This window comes from Diadema antillarum, unplaced genomic scaffold (genome assembly GCF_040938485.1).
Source record: "Diadema antillarum isolate AM-2024a unplaced genomic scaffold, OU_Dant_1.0 seq00001214_RagTag, whole genome shotgun sequence".
NCBI lineage: Eukaryota > Metazoa > Echinodermata > Echinoidea > Diadematoida > Diadematidae > Diadema > Diadema antillarum.
Window position 1 is genome coordinate 74,165 of NW_027272006.1, and position 24,280 is coordinate 98,444.

General features: G+C 37.8%; 1 protein-coding gene across 1 annotated transcript in view; it reads right to left on the reverse strand.

Moving 5' to 3' along the window:
* Positions 1 to 19,058: 19,058 nt before the first annotated feature.
* LOC139744836 (ER degradation-enhancing alpha-mannosidase-like protein 1) overlaps positions 19,059 to 24,280 on the reverse strand; it is a 28,113-nt gene continuing 22,891 nt past the window's right edge. Inside the window, exons 11-13 of the mRNA XM_071655248.1 lie at positions 23,992 to 24,088; positions 22,632 to 22,808; positions 19,059 to 19,220 (exon numbers count right to left, since the gene is read on the reverse strand). Of these exons, the coding sequence (XP_071511349.1) occupies positions 19,143 to 19,220; positions 22,632 to 22,808; positions 23,992 to 24,088 (352 nt within the window). The 3' untranslated portion in view covers positions 19,059 to 19,142. The remainder of the gene's footprint in view (positions 19,221 to 22,631; positions 22,809 to 23,991; positions 24,089 to 24,280) is intronic.

Genomic DNA, 24,280 nt, shown 5'->3' on the forward strand with positions numbered 1-24,280 from the left:
ATATGCATTATTTTTTCTCATAAACTTACCACCCACAGTGTCTACCTTGGGTACCTTAATGAACTTTCCTCTCTTTTTCTTTCAGATGTGGCAGGCACTTACATGCTTGAAATCCAACACTTTTGGTGTACTCACTCTGACATAGTATTTTTGTCAGAGCTAGCATATTAAATTGTTTATTCCTTTTCATTATTTTTGTTGCTGTTGTGATAGACAGGTATCCAACATTAAGAACTATTATGTTTACCAGGTTCTGCTTTGTCTTCTTTAAATACTGAAATCGTCCAAACTTTGTGTTTCGGAGGTGACATTTTCCGTTAACAATTAACCCCTCTTTGGAGTTAGCTCTTGTTCACAATTATAAAATTCAACTTTGCTAATTTCCATCAAAACAGAATAGTAATCAACCTGACTTAACTTTGATCCAAAGATTATTTAATTCAAATAACTTATCATTTTTTGGTGAGCGTTTATAAATTTATGTAACTTTTCCGTTAACATTTCTGTCACCTCCGAGACAACAGATTTATGTATTTGATTTTTTTATTCTTGACATCAGTTATACATTACATTTGCAAAAATGTAACATATCCCCTCACATTATCTCTGAAGGAAAGTAGTAGAAATATAGCCTGTTGTTTTCATTTCGGAGCAATTTACAATTTTCCGTTAACACTTGTCACCTCCGAAACAATTGTCACCTCCGAAACAACAAGCATACTATATTTGATAATTTCTCGAAGACAAAGCAATTTTGTTTGATTCTGTCCAATGGACAGGAATCTCTTTTGGATGACAATAGTAATATGGCAACAGAAAGTGAGAATTCTCTAGAGATTAATAAAAGATCCAATAAAAACTAAAAATTACTGTTTCGGAGGTGACAAAACACTGTTAACAAGATTTTTTGTTCATTTCTGTTGAAGAGAAACCATATCATGTACATCAATGGTTTAATTTATTTTAGTAACATAAGTCTCAAAGTGGAGAAATCAACTACCACACTCTCACTCTTTTTTTTATTACTAGACTGTACATTTTAGGGCAAATTTACATTTTTTCACTTTTTTTAACAATGAGAATGCACAAAATACACCCATCTGTTGTATATACAATATTGTAATCAAGATCAATTCTCCTGCTTTAGTTAAGTAAACATATAGATGCTTTCATCTTAGAAGCTTGATTTCCAACAAGCAATTTAGTTGTGAAGATTTACCAATCACAGCTTTCCATGTAGGTTGCTTTTTCTTGTGTTTCGGAGGTGACATTGTTTGTTAACACCATATTGCTATGTGATAGTGAAAGGCAAGACTTCAGTTCCTTTTCACTATCTATTAACATTTTCTAATACAGATCTACAAAATCACCACAACAGAAGTGACTTTTGTATACATAGCTCACCAGAATTCCCTTGATACCAAAGTACAATGTAATACATGTGGCAGTTCATGCATGCCCTAGTCCACAATCTTAAAAAAAAAATGCAAAAAAAAAAAAAAATCATCAAATAGTCAAACTCCACAAAAAAGGCCACATGCCTACAGCTGGTGCACAACTTGTTCTTGAATTCTTAGTTGTTGTTTTTCCATGTACAATGTGGTAATCATAAACAAAATTATGTGATTTTTTTTTAAATATGACAATAATTATTACATCTTCCAAAATGACCCACCTGTTTATGACATTGTATTTTTTAAGATTATTGAAGTTATGTGACAACTAAAGTGAACAGAGGAACAAGTCCCCAGGACTGGAAAGGGAAAGATCAAAAAACAAGATTTGTAGTTCTACTTCAGTATAATTTTGAGTAGGTGTTTACCTTGTTTTGTTATTATGTTTTATCTTAGAATTTGGCTTTAAGTACTGGAATTTCAAGGAAAAGAAAATGGCTTCTTAAAAGGATAAGTCCACTTGAATATACAGGGATTGAGCAGGGTTCTCGCCAGGAATTTCTTCACGCTTGTCGGCATTTATGCGCGCTGTTCTGGGGGTGGGTGCGGGAGGGGGGTTCCCCCTTCCGCGCGAAGCGCGGAAGCCTTCGCTAATGCTCAATACAACACAGATAAATCGCCGCTAAAATGCCACTAAATGCGACATTTTCACGGAGATGTAATGAACGTTGTGAGGGGCATATTCTCACAGAAACAATGCAGAAACTCCATACCTTTTGTTAGCGGCAGTTCCTAAATAATAAATGAAAGAGAAGTAGGTGCCGATGGTGGAGGTTCCGATTTCTTTTAGGCCTTTCCTGTTTCACTGTTGCAATAATTAGCCGCCTCTGCATGCATCGCAACAACGCGCGCCGTGTTGCTTTCTCGCTGTCTGCTCGACCACGTGGTAGGCCTATTGCATGCAGATGCGCGAGAAGCGATCGAGAACTTTTGGGACATCGTTGCACTTTCCTTTCTGGGTATACTGCGGTAGTTTGGCCGTGACATCAAAGAGATATCATACAAAAATGTAATGATGGTCATTATTCCGAAGGTTTGTTTAATCATAAAATGAAACGATTCATTACTGAGTACTTCGAAGGTTTGTGATCGAAAACAACAACAACACCAAAGGTCGGTACTACAGATGAATGTTCAAAATAAAACTGATTTCGTTCGAAGATTAACAAGCATTTTTTCTTTATTATTTTCCGATCAACGAACCTTCAGAAAGGAATCTATCATCTATCATCGTTATTGCTTCAGAAAAACAAACCTGATGAATAAGAAAACACCCTTTTGGGGCCGTTGTTGTATTCCGAAATTATACTGGCAGAACATTCGAAATAACAAAACTGATTTCGTTTGGATATAAACGAATATTTTCTCCTTTATAATTTTTCTATTAACGATCATTCAGAATTAAGAATGTAGAGTATTATTTTGCCATTATTCTTTCGGAGTAACGAACCCTGAGGGTAAGAAAACTGTAACCGTTTTCATTTCTTCTTTATCGTTTTCCGATTAACGATCGTTCAGAATTAAGAATCTAAAGTATATTATATCGTTATTCTTTCGCAGTAACGAACCTTCAGAGTAAAAGAAAACTGTAACCGTTTGGGGCCGTCGTTTTATTCTGAAATTTCGAAATAACAAAACTGATTTCGTTGTGAAATGAACGGACATTTTTTTTAAAATCATTTTTGGATTAACGAACCTTCAGAATAAGGAATAGAGCATTATTTTTTCATTAATCTGTCGGAGTAACGAACCCTAAGAGTAAGAAAAGTGCAACTGTTTTTGGGGCAGTTTTATTCCAAATTTCACTGGCAAAACGTTCGAAATGACGCACTGATTTCGTTTTGAAATTTACGGATATTTTTCTTTATTCAATTTTCGGTTAACGAATAAAGAATCTATTGTTATAACATCATTACTACTTCTGTCGGAATAACAGACCCTTATAGAGTACGAAAACACGCTGTTTTGTGCCGTCGTTTTATTCCGAAATTTCACTGACAGAAACGTTCGAAATAACAAAACTGATTTCGCTGTGAAATGAACGGACGTTTTTTCTTAATCATTTTTTGGATTAACGAACCTTCAGAATAGGGAATCTAGCATTATGTTATCATTAATCTGTCGGAGTAACGAACCCTCAGAGTAAGAAAACTGCAACTATTTTGGGGCAGTCGTTTTATTCCAAAATTTCACTGGCAAAACGTTTGAAATGACGCACTGACTTCGTTTTGAAATTTACGAACATTTTTCTTTATTCAATTTTCGGTTAACGAACCTTCAGAATAAAGAATCTACAATTTATTATTTCATCATTACTACTTCTGTCGGAATAAGAGACCCTTAGAGTACGAAAACACGCTGTTTTGTACCGTCGTTTTATTCCGAAATTTCACTGGCAGAACGTTCGAAATAACAAAACTGATTTCGTCGTGAAATGAACGGACATTGTTTCTTAATCATTTTTGGATTAACGAACCTTCAGAATAAAGAATCTAGCATCATTTTATCATTAATCTGTCGGAGTAACGGAAAAAAAATGAATCTTGGTGGCGATAACTGATGCTGGTGTAGAGAAAAACAAAGACAGCTCGCTCAAAAGATGCTTCCTTCTTTCAGTTTATTTTCTCCCCAGTCATTCCTATCGTTCTCCTCCCATGAACCCCTGCCATGCAGGGACGATGAACAAAACAAAATGTTACCGATGCTGCATTGCAGCAATGAAAAAAAAAAAGAAGAAAGAAACACGTCCTCAAAGCAAATTATCTATATACACTTTTCAAGTTGAACAAATTGATGTTCGTAATGAAGAATAAAAAAAAGCACGACCTCAAGCAGTGGGGAAACTTGATATCATGGCTTGTGGAAATTTCCATGATATTTCCACGAAAGCCAGGTGTCCGATAAAGAATGTCGCGCGTACTGCCACCTTGCTTCAGTGGTCGTCAACAGCGTGTACATAGCATGTAAACCAACTGGGAACATTGATGAACGATCATCATTTATTTTCTGCCCATGAAGGCCCCCTAACCCACCTTTTAACAAACCAAGCCAGAAGCACGTGGAGCATTACGTATACGTTGAACTTGAAAGACCATCATGACAGAATTACTATAAATTTCGCCCCGGAGAAGGAAAATGGAATATTCACGAATGACGTTTACAAATCCATAGAAATTGAAAAGGCTAAAATGGAACGCATGGCTTTTTAGATTAAAAAAAAAATAACCCACTGAAACTACCAAAACCTAAATAACAATTTGCGTTTGCTTACTCCATCGCACGTTCTTTTTTCTTTTCTTTTTTTAACGAAAAATGGAGTTAATTTTCTCTCTGCGGCAATGCTTTGAACGCATCTAATTTTGCGTCATTGCCGATAGCCAGCTTCCTAAAGAATTGATACGAATCCTTTCAAATATACGAAACAAAGTCTAAAGATCCTGGATCCTGGCGGCGAATTTCGGTGGTACACTGTATTATAAATCCTGCTCACTATCAAAATTTAATCATCTGTTCCTTGCACCATTTTACCAACCAACTGTTCCTGAAAATTTCATCCTAATCTGTTCCCAAATTTTGACTTATTTTTTTTAATAGAGAGACAGACAGGCAGACAAACTAACAAACAAACCAAAGCAGCCAAAAAAAAAAAAAAAAATACAACCTTTGGCGGAGGGGGGCATGCATTTCATATCGTTTGTTTTTGCGTAACCCGACAACAAGCGTGACAACAAGCGAGCACGTGTCAGCCTTCCTCAGCCTCCCTCTCGGCCTCCGACCCTCTCTTCCCGTCCTCTCTCTCCCTCTCACAATACACTGTAGCGTTGTACACGCACGCGGCTGGATAAGACAATAGTGGCCGGCTGGGTGCTTGTGCATGTGTGTGTGGATCCCAAATCAGAGCGCATTGTGGTGAGCAAGTGTGTGTATCAGCAGGGAGGTAGTACGTCGCTCTGTTGAGCCGCGTTGTTGTGATCGGTGCGGTGACTGCGTGGGTAAATTTTTGCGCTTGTATAAGTATGTAAACTGCTGCTGCTTTCAACATCTAGCTTCTTTTCTAGCCAGATAATAAAGACTGAAAAAGGCGAGAAATTGGTCCGAACTTAGCTCGTCAAGCAAGTTACCCTTGTCGGCAAGTTCACGCGTGGTGTTACCCTTGTCGGCAAGTTTTACCCTTGTCGGCAATTGCTTCTTCAAACCGCACGCTTGTCGGGGCCGACAAGGGTGATATACGCTGGCGAGATCCATGATTGAGTGAATGCAACAACATTAGTAGAACACATCATTGAAAGTTTGGGGGAAATTGGACAATCCATTCAAAAGTTATGGGTTTTATATCTGCGCAATCACTGCTGGATGAGACGACTACGACAGTGTATGATGTCACATGCATACAACGATATAAGGAAAATATAAATGAATTTCACAAAACTGTACTTTTTGAAAAAAGTGCACATTTCTTCAACTTGCTACTGATGTATTTTAGGGTAACATTATTCACCCTGCCTTCCAAAAGAGAGAAGTCATGTGTTCTTTTGTTAAGAAGTAGAATGTAAGAAAAGTGAAAATACAGTATGTTGAATTTTCTTGATACTTTCTCTATATCCTTGTACACATGTGACATCACAAGCTATAGAAGTCCTCTCATTCAGCATTGACTGAGCAGAAACTTAAAATATCCATAACTCTGGAACGGATTGCCTTACTTTCCTCAAACTCTAACTGATTTTTTTTTTTTTTTACTAATATTGCTGTATTTACTCAACCCTCATGTCTATTGAGGTGAAATTGTCCTTTTCCAGTTTCGGTCCCTTATAGGTTTATTTGAGACCAGTTTGTGTCCGGGACCTTCTGTGAAGTTGATGGGGAAAATTACTGAACAAAAACAAATTTTCCCCTCAAGTTCACAGAAAAGCATTATGCTGCTCTCTTCAGCTGGGAAACACAAACTGTTCTCTTAACCCAACTGTAAAAACCTGTTAGTATGAATAACAATCACAAACAAAATATGAGCTGGTATCCATTATCATGAAAGAGAATACCCAAACAAAATAACAAGTAAGAACTGAAAGAAAGAGCTTTCCTATATTTGAAAATTAAAGCCTGAGGAAAGACATGAATGTTCACTAAATAGTTAACACCTGAGAAGTTGGGTTGTCTCTGTGTTTTGTCACCTCAAAAACAATAAAATGGTTTTTCTTATCTTACACTTTTTACTCTCAAAAGTGACTGTTAAATATGCATGATTTGCAGGTAATTTTCAATCAATTCAGAACGATGCATAAAATATATTTTAGTAATGTCAGCAGTTTAAATGAATCTTGTGTATAGAAAATTTATCCCAGATGAACCAAACACCTTTCACCAGTATTATAACATTTGTATGGTGGCTATCAAGGATGATGAAGAATTCATGAACATCCTTGAATTAATCCATTTATAAAACTATGTGCAAACAAAAACGTACACTAGTCAAATAAGAATTTTTACTTTTGGTATTCATCTCGGCCGTACAAAATTATGTCCCCGCCAAAAAATTACAGTGGTACCCTCCGCAACGATAACTTTAAAGATAGTGAATCAATCTAAAATACAATTTGAGGGATTGAAACTATAACTCATTTCCCACACCTTACAGAAAACCCCATTCAATTTGCTTCAGAGGTCAAAGAGAATTGAGGATTTTTGTACAGCATGTGAGGAATCCCTTCCCTCCAAGTTCTGCATGTGTTTACACATCAATATGCAGTTCCAAGAGCATCCAAGTGCTGAACTTGGAAGAATCAGACTCCTGACATCCTTTATAACAATCCACATTTCTTTGAGATCACTTAACCAAATGGACTGGGGCTTTCTGCAAAATAGAGCTAAGATGTTATAATTTAAGACCCCAAAGTAGAATTTAGCTGATTTAATCATATTGGGTGCTATCAATGCAAAAGTCTAATTGTAAATTTTTTTGGGGGGACATACTATATGAATACTTGAACACAATGTTAACATTGAATGTCACCTCCGAAACAAAGTTATTCTTCCCTGGTGTTGTGGAATGAAATGTTCTGAGAGCAAAGAAACATTACTAAGATGATCTTACACCCTCATTTTAATTTAAGGTAGAAAATGGAATGCCATGTTTCTTAAGTTTACTATATCTAGTTTATTTCCGTCATATTCTTACTGTAAATTAATATTTTAACACAATGTTAACATTGAATGTCACCTCCGAAACGAAGTGATTCTTCCCTGGTGTTATGGAATAAAATGTTCTGAGAGTAAAGAAACATTACTAAAATGATCTCACACCCTCATCTCAAGTTAAGGTAGAAAATGGAATGCCACAGGGGCGTCACCAGCTTTTTTTCAAGGGGGGTGCGTTTTGACACTAATGTTTACGAGATTTTTTGGACAGACATTTGGAATATAGGAAGCTCTCAATCCCTAGACTTTTACTGTTTTTTGAGGGAAACCAAGCGGGGAAAGGGCACCGGCGCGCCGGTAGCTAGGATTTCATCTTTTTTTTGGGGGGGGGGGGGGGGGGGTAGTGTGCGAGGGAGCGAGCAAGGGTGGGGGGAGGGTGTTGAAGTGCCGGTACCCCTTATAAATGGCTTATGGAATAACGGTGTGAAACGACAAATTACTGGCAGCGATCAGGGGAATGGCATCACGACTACATGCGAGCGAGCGGAGAGAGCGAGCTTGAAAATTTTGACATTTTACAGTCCAAAAACTACCGTTTGTAGCCATATTTTTTTGCTTTGTAAATTAAGGGGGCGCACCGGGCGCAACTGCTGGCAATTACTGCCAGCAACATCAGGTGAATGGCATAATTAAATGCGAGCGAGCAAAGAGAGCGAGCTTGGAAATTTTGACATTTCACAGTCCAAAAACTGTCATTTGGAGCCATAATTTTTCGCTTTGGAGATAAAGGAGGGGTGGGGGCGCAACGGGCGGAACTGCCGGTAATTACTGGCTGCAACATCAGAAGAATTGCATAACAATTAAATGCGAGCGAGCGAGCGAGCTTGAAAATTTTGACATTTTACAGTCCAAAAACTGCCGTTTGTAGCCATATTTTTTTGCTTTGGATATTAGAGGGGGGGGGGGGGGCGCACCGGGCGCAACTTCTGGCAATTACTGGCAGCAACATCAAGTGAATGGCATAACAATTAAATGCGAGCGAGCGAAGAGAGCGAGCTTGAAAATTTTGACATTTTACAGTCCAAAAACTGCCTTTTGTAGCCGTATTTTTTTTGCTTTGGAGATAAAGGGGGGGGGGGGGGGGCGCACCGGGCGCATCTTACTGCTGGCAATTACTGGCAGCAACATCAGGGGAATGGCATAACGATTAAATGCGAGCGAGCGAAGAGAGCGAGCTTGAAAATTTTGACATTTTACAGTCCAAAAACTGCCGTTTGTAGCCATATTTTTTTTGCTTTGTAAATCAAGGGGGCGCACCGGGCGCAACTGCTGGCAATTACTGCCAGCAACATCAGGTGAATGGCATAATTAAATGCGAGCGAGCAAAGAGAGCGAGCTTGGAAATTTTGACATTTCACAGTCCAAAAACTGTCATTTGGAGCCATAATTTTTCGCTTTGGAGATAAAGGAGGGGTGGGGGCGCAACGGGCGGAACTGCCGGTAATTACTGGCTGCAACATCAGGTGAATGGCATAACAATTAAATGCGAGCGAGCGAAGAGAGCGAGCTTGAAAATTTTGACATTTTACAGTCCAAAAACTGCCTTTTGTAGCCGTATTTTTTTTTGCTTTGGAAATTAAGGGGGGGGGGGCGCACCGGGCGCATCTTACTGCTGGCAATTACTGGCAGCAACATCAGGTGAATGGCATAACGATTAAATGCGAGCGAGTGAAGAGAGCGAGCTTGAAAATTTTGACATTTTACAGTCCCAAAACTGCCATTTGGAGCCATATTCTTTCGCTTTGGAAATAAAGGAGGTGGGGGGGGGGGGGGGCACACCGGGCGCAACTGCCGGCAATTACTGCCAGCAACATCAGGAGAATTGCGTATAACAATTAAATGCGAGCGAGCTTGAAAATTTTGACATTTTACAGTAAAAAACAAAAAAACTGCCGTTTGTAGCTATTCGCTTTAGAATTTAAGGGGGCGCAGGGGGCGCAACTGCTGGCAAATACTGGCAGCAATATCAGGAGAGCATAATGATTACATTCGAGCGAGTGGAACGAGCGAGCTTGGAAATATTACATTTTACAGTCCAAAAAACTGCCGTTCTTTTCTTAGTCATATTTTTTCGCTTTGGAAATTAAGGGAAGAGGGGCACCGGGCGGAACTGCTGGCAATTACTGGCAGCAACATCAGGTGAATTGCGTAACGATTAAATGCGAGCGAGCGAAGAGAGCGAGCTTGGAAATTTTACATTTTACAGTCCAAAAACTGCCGTTCTTAGCCATATTTTTTCGCTTTGGAAATTAAGGGGGGGGGGGGGGGCGCACCGGACCCAACTGCAGGCAATTACTGGCAGCAACATCAGAAGAATGGCATAAAGATTAAATGCGAGCGAACGGAGCGAGCGAGCTTGGAAATTTTGACATTTTACAGTCCCCAAATTGCCGTTTGTAGCTATATTTTTTTGCTTTGGAAATTAAGGGGGGGGGGGGGGCGCACCAGGCGCAACTGCCGGTAATCACTGGCAGCAGCTTCAGGAGAATGGCACATACGACTAAATGCGAGCGAGATGAGCGAGCGAGCTTGAAATTTTTGACATTCTACTGTCCAAAAACTGCCGTTTGAAGCTATATTACTTTTTTTTCGCTTTGGAAATTCAAGGGGGAGCTGGGAGGGGGGGGGGGGACGCACGGTGCGCCCGGTGCGCCCCTCTCCCTGGATCCGCCACTGGTAGTCAAGGGTGTGGGTTTATGTTCATGACTGGGGGAGGTATGACCAGCGAGGTGGCGTCGAAGTGACCAAGCGGGGAAAGGATGTCCGAAATCTGCACTTTAGAGCATCCCCTAAACTAATTGTGCGTGTTTGTTTTTGTGTGTGTGTTACACGTCTTATGTACATGGAAAAGTTAGGAATTAGCCCAGGTCAAGTCTTTTTATTGGCAATGCAAGACATTTTTACATAGACTAGTATGTAAAGCAACACTGCAAAATCAATGATCTAGCTTTGATATAACGAAGCGTAAGGTACAAAGGTGTACATTCTACATCAAATTGCGCAACATATAGCGACTCTTCGTTCGGATGTACTGAGTACACTGCGCACATCCTGCTTATATTATATGCAGAATGCCAACCAGGAATCACGCTGAATCACGATCTGTCGGGTCCGGGCTTTTTGAACAATGTTTCACACTATATACCTATCTAATTATGGTTAAAAGAAATCATACAAAAATATCTTATTTCTTGATCACCCTTTCATTCAAAAGCAGTTTACTAACACTTGAATTACTATTTCGGTAAGTCTTTTTTTTTAACCAGCGGATCGGGAGGGGGCGCACCCCCCCCCCCCCCCCCCTCTCCGTAGTTACGCCACTGATTTTGGGTGAAATAATTGGACAGATTTCTTGAATTCTAACAAAAAAAGCAAGAAAATCTTTTCATCGCGGGAATTACTAGTACACTTGTATGATTATGTGGGATGGGGCAAACGTGTATAAGTGCTCCGTTTCTTACGGATGTACAGTACGGTCGATAAATAGTAAACACTGTAGAATACTAATAGATATGTACAAAATCAGTGCTGCCAGAACCAGGGGTGCGAATAGATTTGTGTATGTGTGTGTGTGTGTGTGTCCCTGGTGCAAAATATTAAAAAAAAAATAGAAAAGAGTAATTATTTAGCGTCCGGCGTTGAGATCGCTCGCAGACTGATTTTTTTTTTTTTTTTTTTTTTTTTTTTTTTTTTTAAGGATCTGAAGGGGGTGCGTTCGCACCCAACGCACCCCCCCTGGTGACGCCCATGTGCCATGTTTCTTCAGATTACAATATTTAGCTTACATCCTTCGTCCAAATGGAAGGCAAACTACCGGTACCCATGCTAATTAATGAAGTGTAAAAAAACACTTGTTCTGTGTGGTTTATCTGCTTGAAACAGGAGTTAATTTCTTGTTCTTGAGTTACAATTATTATAAACATTGATAAAAAGAAGAAGTTTTTGTATTATTGTCACTTATTCTAAAAAAAGGTGAGTGTTAATGTTAATGTCACCTCCGAAACATTCTAATATGTTAACTGTCACCTCCGAAACATCCATGTGTGAAAAATCCAAGTTTTAAAGAAATGATTGGAATTTCATTTAACCTACATAGGAAGGTAGCCCTTCTTAAAGACTTCTTATAGTAAGAGTTTGACCTGGCCTGCCCTCCAATAAATAGTTAAAATCTTAAAAATTACATGTCAATTGGTATTTTTAGCAAAAATTTATAGATCTCATGTATTTTTTTTCAAATTCACTTTATATTCAACCCCAAAATAGTTTTGATTCACAAACTATATATTGTTAACCATATGAACTTTGCATGGTGAAGTTTGACTACAGAGTTTTGTCAATATGGTGGAATTCATGAAAGCAAAATTTTGCTTAAATTTACTTCAGGTGCCATGGTTTTCCTTAAATTACACCAATAACCCTTCAGCTTTAAGGTCTGAAATGTTATTTTTTCAAAAATTTGAATACTTTCAAACAGGAATCAAACAGAATAATGAAAAAATATTTTGTTTGAAATTTTGACCCTCCGAGTACAAAAGTTACACCACTGATCGTAAAAAAGGCCATATGTCAAATTCATATTTGAGATTTGTGAGTAATAATTTAGTCTTTTTCATTTCTTCCTTTGTAAAACCACTTTGGCTAAGTTATTGCAACTGCACATTCCATTTGATGTGAAGGGCAGAAGTCATTGTTTCACTTTATTTAAGATGAAACATTTAGTCAAAAATCTTGTGGAAGTCAAACGGAGAATTTTAAGGCGATGAAATCACATTTCCTAGTTGGCATACTGTATTTGTGATGTGACCAATATCATTTCTGTGAAAATACATGTACTGTATGTGTATTGAACTGATTTACAGGTACACTGTGTATGCATGGCCCAATGTCATGATATTTTGAGGAAAATGCATTACAGTTTGCTGTACGTATCTTGACTCTATGGAGGATCATATCAATCCAAAGAAGTGTAAACATAATCTCATATGAAATGTCCAAAACTTGTCGCACACAATGATTATTGCCCTAACAATCACCATGTACTGTACCAGTATTTCAAAAACTGTGATTGCCTTATTCCATGATTGATGTAATGAAACTTTTCACAAATCAAGATATTTTAAATTTCATATCAAAAAAATAAATAAATCAGATGTATTGGTTTGCTTCCTTCATTGCAAAAATTTCAGTCTAAATAAGGATTGTATGTTGATGAGCAATGACATTTGATGAGTTTTATGGTTGCTTTCTTAATGCCAGTACATACAGTTCTATTATGTACATGTTGCTTATATCATACATTATACTGGCCTAAGGTAACCCCCCCCCCAAAAAAAAAAAAACAAAACAAAAACAAAAACAAACAAAACAAAACATAACACACACAAAAAAAACAACAAAAAAACAAAAACAAAACAGTAATTTGCATGTTTAGCATTCATGTGAATCATTTACATTTGGCTCTTGCTGAAAGACTGAAGAAAGTTCAAATGTTCAGCATCATCATCAGAGGATGATAATACTTGGGCTGAAGCAAAGTTTCAATGCACCAATTAAGTTAAAAATAAATGCAAAGCCATACACAATAATAACAAGACTTTCACAAAAAGTTTGCACACATTTAATGATTATATTTCTTGATATACATTTCACATGTACAACTGTACTCTGATTATAAATAGCTGAAAAATAAACACTTTCACATAATCTGAAAGTCATCAAGTGCATTGCGACTTAAACTCTTCACAACACCAAGTTGTACAAAGCGCATCCCCCTGCATACATACAATTTATGTATCCTGACCCACCGCCCCCCCCCCCAAAAAAAAAACAATGAAAAAGTAGAGAAGAGAGATGAGTAGATGTACTCATAGTGAAATGACTTATGACCACATTTTAATGTTGATTTCATTAGTGTAGTTGAATATCATGATAGAAAAGATACATAAGAGAATGCTGCCTTGTCTTGTAAATTGCAATAAAACCCTTTATAACTGGAGGTTATGTTGAGTAACCAGTCACACACACACACACACAAAAAAAAAAACACCTTTCAATAAATTGCATTCAATGTTACTCATGGTACACTTAAATAGTTTTGAGTATGAGATATACTGTACTTCACATGCCAATGCATACACATACATGTACATATATGACATACACTTCATACATGCACACACACATGTAACAATTCATTGTGGTGTTCGTGGTATTTGTACTGTATACGCCGAATATTTAACGAGGCTTTTATTTTCATGAATTTCGCAAGTCTGGTGCTTTTTGCAAATTTAAAGACATGCGAGAGTATTGACTCTGACCCCAACATGAAGGTGACACGCATGCATACATTTCTCCATTCAATAGGCCTAATGTACTCCATAACTGCGAATCTGACCACTTGCAAAATCATCAGGAAGTTCCAATTCGTGAAAATTTAGACTCGCAAAATATATGGCATATATGGTATCCTATCCTGGACACGCATTACAGTACATCAAGTATTTTAGTCAAAAGTAAACGTGTTAAGGCACTTGACTATCCAGTGTATTCCATTTATATAAAAGAAAACGTGTTTTATCAGGTTTATTGCCAACTAAACTTATCTTTGTATTGCTTTTACCGTGGCGCTTGTGTCGTTGCTCCATGCCTACCTTTGTCACTAGCTTTTACCATATTGAAAAATGAACTGTGCGATTTAGATTTCCCATGCATGCATTTTTTTTTTTCACTCCTCAAGCCATCTCTAGAGACTGGATAGTTTGCATTATGATGATTTCATACTTGCCCCAAAAGATTTCTTCAGATACAAAATACTACAATTGTGTTAAGAAGCTCCTTGGTTACATACATTGCAATGCACTGCATGTTCATAAAAAAAAATCAACCAAATTACAGTACATTTTGTACATATGTAGTTGTTTCAACTGAGTTGTTTTTACCTGCAATGTTGTGCCTTTTCATTTTGGAAGATGCAGTATCATTTGATGATGGGATGACCAAAGTTGGTCAAGTATGTAAACTTCTAAGTCAGTCCCTGCAAGCAAACCTTTGAAAGACATCCATCATTTAGGGCATTTCTTCAAAGCTTTGCTATCTACACAATGTGATGATAACTTTGAAAAGCGAGCAAGTGGATGGCATAAAAAAGTATGAGAGAGCAACTGACTACTGACTACTGTAAAAGAGGAAATTTTTGTGGTGAGGAAATTTGTGTGCACTTTGTGCGACAAAAAACTAGTGCAAATATAAAAGCATGCAAAAATTTGCCAGCTATATGTACTATTGTGCAATGTCTCGATTCCATAGAATTAAAAACAAGCAAAACTCATCTTACTCGTTAAGGCGCGAATAATTACTTGCACGAAAATATCCACTTTCACAGTACTCCATACATGGATTGTGCCATCATCTTTCAAACAATACACATTGTATGAATGTTTGTTGTGCCGCGTCTGTCTACAAATTTCTTGACAGCAGGAAAATATTGATTCATGAGGTCACTATAACCACCAACTTTACCTTGTTATAACCTGTACCACATTGTAAACATACTAAAACAGCGAACAGCTAAATACAGTAATGTAAAGTTGGGATCACTGAATTCACCTCGTTAAAAGCGGTACTTCATTGAAAGCGAGCTTGCTATAATTAGCTTTCCCTGTAGTCTTAATACTATCTGCAGCACATATACCACTGGGGGAAAACCCCAAACATTTTAATTTCTATCTATCACCGAAGGTCCTATGATACAAACCTATCATCAAATATTATGAGAGAATAGGTTTCTATCAACCCAAGTTTGCTTATTCTTGTAATCTTTACAGAGTAACATCACTTTAAGATCCAGAGGAAGACAATGTCATGATATTACAGTGCTTTCACTTACGAAATATGACAAGAGTATGACATCTATGTAGCAATTTCACTAACACTACAATGCACTTCCGTTATAACAAACACATTTATAACGAAAAGCTTGTTACAACGAAGTACAAATTCATGTCCCAAAATTATCATCTATTTGTTTTAAAGGCCTATATACTTCAATATACCACACTGCTCAGCTATAACAAAATTGTGATATAACAAAAGAAAACTGCTGGTCCTAAGGACTTCATTACAACAGAAGTAAATTGCCTGTATGGCATTGAATTAAGACAATTCACCCAACAGTGCACTTAATCAAAATAAATTGCTTTATGAGCGGTTTGAAAACAACCACTTAATGTGGCTGGAGTGTGGGGGGACTATGCATTGTGCAGGTTTCACTCAGATATATTCAAGATTCCCCATAATGAATAGTGTGCAGCTGTAAACACAGCACACATGCAGCTGAAAAATCTCCGCTGGAGTTTGATGTTTCTGATGAGTGTAGGCTTTGCAGATGGGCAATTCTATTCTGGGAGGCCCAGTTTTCAAATTTACCCTGATGAATGATTCAGTTGGGCCAACCTTCCCATTCAAAAGTCTCCCCATGCTCCAGTCCCTTTAACATGCAATTCACACAATGTTCAAGTGAACTGTAATTAACACAGTTAAGTCAAATAGAATGGTAGACATTTCATTGAAACTGGAGGCAAGTTTAGAATGCTATTGAATTTCAAGTTTACACATTTTAACCAAAATAAAGTATTGGTTGGAAGCACACTTCCATATAATATGAAGTGATGACACCACCACATTACAATACTCCCAATGAGTTGTACATATATGGTAAAAACAAAATGTCCTGAAAATCAAGGTTTTGATCACAACGTGACCAAATCGTCAGCCAAGAATGAGAATTAAGGTGCCTCGAACACTATGGCTTTAGTGGCAAGTTAATGCCCTTATCATTCTCAGCCAACGAAATACACCCCTTAACAGAAAAATTCAGCATTGCTAAGTTGTAAAAGCAATACTATGGCTGGATGCAGTGGGCACAAGATCTCACTCACTTCACTGCAAGAAAGGAATTAAGTGAAAACTTATGTACACGTATGAGGCTGTGACATCACTTCACCTCATTTACATAAATTGTTTGTGGCCATTATTACTTGTTTTGTTTTTTATTTGAAATCTGAGAACTTATTGATTTTATGCCTGACTGGATGAAATTTCTACCACATTATTTGATTTCACTCCATATAATAAAGCCAGCTGGAACAAGGAGCAGGAGTAAAAAGTTTTATCAGTAAACTTTCCTAACTACATTTCAGACTGATTTATTCTTAACAGCTTTTTCAGTTAAAATTGTGCCTACATAATGGGTATGATTGAAGCATATCAATCAAAGCATGGCAGTTCAGCAAACCTAGCACAAGCAGCCCCCTCCCCCCCCCCAAAAAAGCACCAATTCAATGATAAACTTCTTGAGTTTCCTGCTTAATTGGAAGCTAACTTTGAACCAGCTTTCATCTGTCAATACCACCCATGAATTTATAAACACACCAACATCTCTTCCAGAAAAAAAAAACGGAAGAGTTTAAGTATAGGCACATGGTGAACATTTCACAAATCAACACGACGTTATCACAAATCCGTTTATTGCAGAAGACAACATCTTATACCAGAAATCTTATTTTACACTATTGTTGGAGAGATGCCAGTAAGTTTTTGGTTTATATACTGTAAAACATGATATATTCGCGGCATGAAATTTTCGCGAATTGGAGCCGACAGCCTTTTTCGTGGCATGAAATTTTCGCGAATTGCTACTGGCATTCAATGCATGCAGTGTAGACAAAAGCTTTCGCGTGCATTTTAATTTCGCGAATATTGGCGCTCGCGAAATTCGCGAAATTAAAATGCACATGAAAATTCCTTGTTTACAGTAAACTTTAACTCTTACATGCCCAGGAACTCATAATGCCATTTGCGTTACATACTACATGTAGCCCTCAGGAACGACAGACGTATGGAGTAAAAGGGAACCTCATTATAAAGAGAACATAAAAACCATGATGACAATAACCACCGCCTTGCTATAAAGTATCAGGTTCTTACTATATATAGGGGTACAAAAAGAATGAAATATAAAAAGCTGGGACCTGGAGAATCACTACATTATAAGAGAATTTTGTTGTATCCAACCTCTTTATCAGAAGGTTCCACTGTATCAATACAGGTATGATAGACTGGTACACTGAGTGGGTCATACTGTATACCCGTTATTGCGGGAATATTGTACACTGTATTATCAATTCTAAATGCCCAAAACAGTACATGGATGTAATGACTTATAGAGTAAAAATGTAAGATTGGTAGACATGAGAAAATATGTGCGTGGTATATGGCAGACACAAGATTATGCACCATACATACATGTAGATGGCTCTGAATAGACATTTGTGCATTCACAGAATATATAGTATCATTTTCTCTCATTCATACCAGTATTTAAAATCATTACACTCATACAGTAATGATGCAAAGCATTGTGGTCAATGAATTCCAGGTACAATCTACCTCAGTCATTCAAGATGGTGGATAATTCTAGTGAAATAAACCTGTAATCTCTTCTTGTCATTGGCCATTTCACTTTCCTTGCATCAGAGTGTTTAGCAGCATTCATACATGTACATGACTACCAGTATAGTTCATGTTCTAAAAATAAGTTGTTTCTGTTTCCATAATTGTATTTTTCCCAAATCAATGCAAAAATGCTGAAGTTCAGTTCACTAATTGGAAAAATTTAGTAGTCATGATGATTTTTGCCCTACAGAAGCTGTCAAGGAAAATGAGTAAATGATGTCAATTGTTAAACTTTGGGCAAGAAACCATATCGCTTATGTTCCATAAAACAAAAAAAAATTCACAATTTGCATATTCATATTGACTATCCAGGATGTGTTTTGTGAAAGTAATTGAAAATTTACAATTCATAATTTCCCTAATTTCCATCCAATTCTGATCGAATTGTAACTGTTGAGCTTGTAAAATCATACGCCTTCTTTTTAGACAAACTTCCAACTGGTCCAGAACTATCCATCATGGACTGTATCATATGATATTTTATTCTTAGGATTTCATCAATATATATAAAAAAAATAAAATAAAGGAAAGAAGAAATTATGTTTCCCGGTTGGCAAGTGCACCACACACTCCTAACTCACACTATGATAGACGGACAAGATTGTGCATTCCTCTTAATGAATACAGAATGAGTAATCAAGCTTTTAGACCACTAGTCAGAGAGACTAACATCTGACTAGCTCTTACCCATTGTTAAGAAAACAATAACCTCTTTTGCAAACTCATATCACTTCCACACATCAAATGCAGAACATTCACCAGTCAGTTACTCTCTCGATCACAGTAATAACAAAAATATATCCACATATCATCATTTAAGAGTTTCTCCACCACTTTCATATAAAATATACATAACCCTGTGTACAAAGTGAAAGGGAAAGATATCATCAGCTTGAAAGTAATAATCTGACACAATTTACTTATTTGCCGGGAGATGATGAAGATATGTTTCGGCACTTGTTAGCTTGACTGCAGCTGGTGTCATAAACCCACCATGTGGTCAATTTGGTCCAGATATGAGGTATCCAATGGCAGCGTATGCTTGGGCAGGCTTAGGCACTGTGAATGGAATCACAAGAAATGAAAGAGATTACAAATAAATATCAACCTCAAGATTAGTTAGACTGATTACACTGTCATAGTTAACCCGTCGAGCACGAGTCCCGAGTATACTTGGGCAGGTGTCTACGGGAAATGCATATTGTAGCAAAATAAATCCGTCCTCAATGGGTTCATATTCTCATCAAATTCACCTCCTCCCAAATAACACTTATATTGATGAAATCCTAAGAATAAAATATCATATGATACAGTCCATGATGGATAGTTCTGGACCAGTTGGAAGTTTGTCTAAAAAGAAGGCGTATGATTTTACAAGCTCAACAGTTACAATTCGATCAGAATTGGATGGAAATGAGGGAAATTATGAATTGTAAATTTTCAATTACTTTCACAAAACACATCCTGGATAGTCAATATGAATATGCAAATTGTGAATTGATGATGTCATTCTCTCACAACTTGCCATATACAATGTAGTTTGTATATGCAATTTTGAAATTTCCACATTTTGGGTTTTTTGTTTTTTGTTTTTTGTTTCAATGCAATTATGAACAAGGAAAAGTAGAAATTACGCGGTGCGTAACATATGTCCCCGCCGGAAGTAGCATTTTAACAAAATGTGCAATATAGGTAAAAAATCAAGGTCAAAGGTCAAAGAAGTCATAGGTCAAAATTCTGTGTAGAAGTTTTGAAGCCCTCACCTAGTGCCATCACATAAAGCAAATGGAATCGAAATTGGGTTAGAAATGGCGAAGGAGTAGCATTTTGTAGCCAATGTACAATATAGGTCAAAAATCAAGGTCAAAGGTCAAAGAAGACAAAGGTCAAAATTCTGTGTAGAAGTTTTGAAGCCCTCACCTAGTGCTATCACATAAAGCAAACGGAATCGAAATCGGGTTAGAAATGGCGAAGGAGTAGCATTCTGTAGCAAAATGCACAATATAGGTCAAAAATCAAGGTCAAAGGTCAAAGAAGTCAAAGGTCAAAATTCTGTGTAGAAGTTTTGAAGCCCTCAACTAGTGCCATCATATAAAGCAAACGGAATCGAAATCGGGTTAAAAATGGCGAAGGAGTAGCATTTCGTAGCAAAATGTACAATATAGGTCAAAAATCAAGGTCAAAGGTCAAAGAAGTCAAAGGTCAAAATTCTGTGTAGAAGTTTTGAAGCCCTCACCTAGTGCCATCACATAAAGCAAACGGAATCGAAATCGGGTTAGAAATGGCGAAGGAGTAGCATTTTGTAGCAAAATGTACAATATAGGTCAAAAAATCAAGGTCAAAGGTCAAAGAAGTCATAGGTCAAAATTCTGTGTAGAAGTTTTGAAGCCCTCACCTAGTGCCATCACATAAAGCAAACGGAATCGAAATCGGGTTAGAAATGGCGAAGGAGTAGCATTTTGTAGCAAAATGTACAATACAGGTAAAAAATCAAGGTCAAAGGTCAAAGAAGTCAAAGGTCAAAATTCTGTGTAGAAGTTTTGAAGCCCTCACCTAGTGCCATCACATAAAGCAAACGGAATCAAAATCGGGTTAGAAATGGCGAAGGAGTAGCATTTTGTAGCAAAATGTACAATATAGGTCAAAGGTCAAGGTCAAAGGTCACGACTGAAATTCTGTGTAGAAGTTTCAAAGCTCCCATGTAGTGCTATCATATAAAGCAAACAGAATCAAAATTGGCTCATAAATGACAGAGAAGTAGCAAATTGAAGATTTTGATCACACACGGACGCACACACGGACACACGGACACACGGACGGACGGACGGACGGACGGACACACGGACACACACACGTACGGAGCCCGTTTCATAGTCCCCTGCTCGAACTCGTTCGGCGGGGACAATGAACCAGTCTCAAATTGTATCATTTCTGACCGGTCATCATTTTGTAGTATATCAGCCAGAATTGACTTTATGTTTGACACTTTCATAGCAAAAGAAATTAATTTTGCCAGTTCTTTTGTACACAATCAACGGAAAGTTGTAATGCTATGAATTCATCAGCTCACTCATTTTGCATATTCATATCAAGTGTTCCACGACTGTTTTGGAAAATTAGCAAAATTTCAAATTTCATAACTTCCTTACTTTTGATCCAATTCTCATCAAATTTTCATTATTGTGCTTGTAAAATTGTACTTTTTCTTTTCAGACGTATTTTTAACTGGTCAAATTCTCTTTGAAAAGCCTTAAAAGGAGATATGATAGAAGTATGATACCTAATTCTACGTACACGCAAAAAAGCGAGACCTTCATTCACACTTCCAATATATCTCCTGCTATACAGGCTATCCTTTGTCTGATATAATGACATTCTTTCTCCTTAAATGTTGCACCCAGAATAACGTATTGCTTTACTAACCCCCCCCCCCCCCCCCAAAAAAAAGGGGGGGGGGAGGGAAGGGCTGGTAAAATGTCCCACCACATTTAGTATCATTGTCTTATAGGGCTCGGTCACACTACGCGAAACCCAGTACTGTATACGCCGAATATTTCGCGAGGTTTTTATTTTCACGAATTTCGTGAGTCAGCTGCTATTCGCGAAATTAAAATCACTCAAAAATATCGACTCTAATGCCGATATGAATGTGACGTACGCGTATACATTTCTCCGTTCAGTACAGGACTCCACGATCGCGAATTTAACCACTCGCGAAACTGTCGGGAAGTCCCGATTTGCAAAAATTTAGACTTGCAAAATATATGGCTTTAAATATATTTTGCTTCCCTTAGTTTGGCCAGTGTGACTGAAAACTTCTCAAGAAATTACCAGCAAAAATTCCTGTGAAACTTCCTGCATTCACTTGGAAGTTTCTCACTTTTCTCCTAGTTTTGTGCAGCATGACTGCATGTGGCTGAAACTTCAGGAAGTTTGTGAGGCCATAATAGATTCATTCATGTTGCTTACACATATAGTGTATTCTTTTGTATGCTCAGGGAGGTGGAAAGTTCCACCTCCCTGGTATGTTGTTGCACTTTTGCATCTCTTTTTTCCCTGTGAGAAACTAAAAGTATGGGCAGTTTCCTATCACTGAAACTATGCATAGTTTTGTCTGTAGTGTTGCCGCATGCTAGAACTTCTATCAGTCATTGGGAAGCGAACTATGCCTAGTTTCGTCAAGTGTGACGGCAGCTATACACAGCATATCAGGCTTGTTACTCAGTCTGCACATCTTTGAGTGTGGGTAGGTGTAGGTGTACTGTGGGTGAAGCAATGTGAAAGATTACATAAAGAGTGTAATGGGGTATTCTGCAAGTGTACGTATTAAAAGGGAATGCACAGACACTAACTCTAAATAACCTTGGCTGGAGTTCTTTCAATTCACACACACACACACACACATACACACATACACACATACACACACACACACACACACACACAATATAGGAAAAACAAATCACATACCCCTGTTTTATTTTGTTCTTTGGCTTTCCCGCAGTTATTTTGCACTAAACATCGCTGATCGTTGTAGTGCCACCACGTCTTGGCTCGGTACTCGTTGGCGACAGGAAGCACATGACCCTCGGTATTGAAGATGTACCTGGCAGCTGCTTTGTTGATGTGGTTATCTTTGTCGAATAACTGAGAGATAAAAGCAGACACAGATATAAAAAGAACCCATGAGTAATATCTGCATGCACAAACAAAAGTGACATGTCTGTCTTTCTCCTTCACATGTAAAAGGCATACTTCTGTCCACTGTCAAAGTGGACATTTTCATACGATTAATTCTCCACGCTTAGCCTGGTAAGATGAATTTTGCTTGTTTTTAATTTCTGGGATGTTATCAAAACAATTGAGTAAGCACTTGGCTCACTGCTTCCGAGCAACTAAGGGCCATGGCAGCAAGCACTACAGTAAAAGTAAAATAGTCCAGATTACGAAAGCAATTTCACTCACACTACAGGACTAGCAAAAGAAAACTACAAATAATGTAGCATTTATACCCCTACAGCATAGCTACCTTAAAATCAAAGATATGAAATAGTATTACATACAACAAGCTAAAAATTCAAATGCTTTTAATTTTGTGCCAGTTTCATGTTGCCAGAAATGCGCAAACGTTTCCACTTTTATTACAGTACTGCATTGCATTGTTCTGAAGTGGGGTTGGCACCCCATACCTACCTGGCCACAATCAGTTTGCAGGGGAGATATGGAGTGTCTCTGAATTCAAAAAGCCACTTTCCAAATCTATTCATTGTTATCCTCAGGAAATATTGCACTCCGACCCTGACATTTATTGAAAAGTTCATTGACCACTAACCGCTAGCCTTCATGAAATCAAACCTACATGTAGCTAACACATATTGAGAGAGACAGCCAAGATATGATTATGGTTGATTACATCTAGAATAAACAAACAAACAAAAATCAACAAGAAAACATTCCTGCGGACTGATTTTGACTTCCCCCCAATGAGAAGATCAAAATACTGTATTCAACAGTCTGTATTTTCACTCTAAACAGCAACCACAGTACGCATGTGAAGTGTTGGGTGGTAGAAGGCTTACGGTGCACCACGTATTCCTTCTTGGGTAGTTGTATGTATGTGTCCCTGAAAAGAGCCTACCCACTCCTGATGTTTCGGCAAGAAAATGGCAGGAACATGTTAGCCGGAACGCTGGGAGAGGGTAGGCCCTTTTCAGGGCCACATATATAATATACCCAAGAAAGAGTGTGCGGTGTACCATTAAGCCTTCTACGACCCAACGTTCTACAGCCACAAAGCCTTCAAAGATTTCAACGTATGTGAAGTGCTTACCAGGTAAAGGTATTTGCAGGTTTCACTCAGGAAGAAACTCTCCATTCTGTCTTCCTTGGTTTTGGTCAGGACATTATGCAGAGTAGCATATCCACACCTACGAAGGACGGAGATCACAAATAGGGAAATATATAAATTGTCATAACAAAGAATACCCATGCCCTCTGTAAAGGAGTTCACTGTTAGCAAGTAATATGTCTCATTTGATGCCTACACTACAGACTTTCAAATAACATGGAAAGATCTTGATGCCTACACTACAGACTTTCAAATAACATGGAAAGATCCT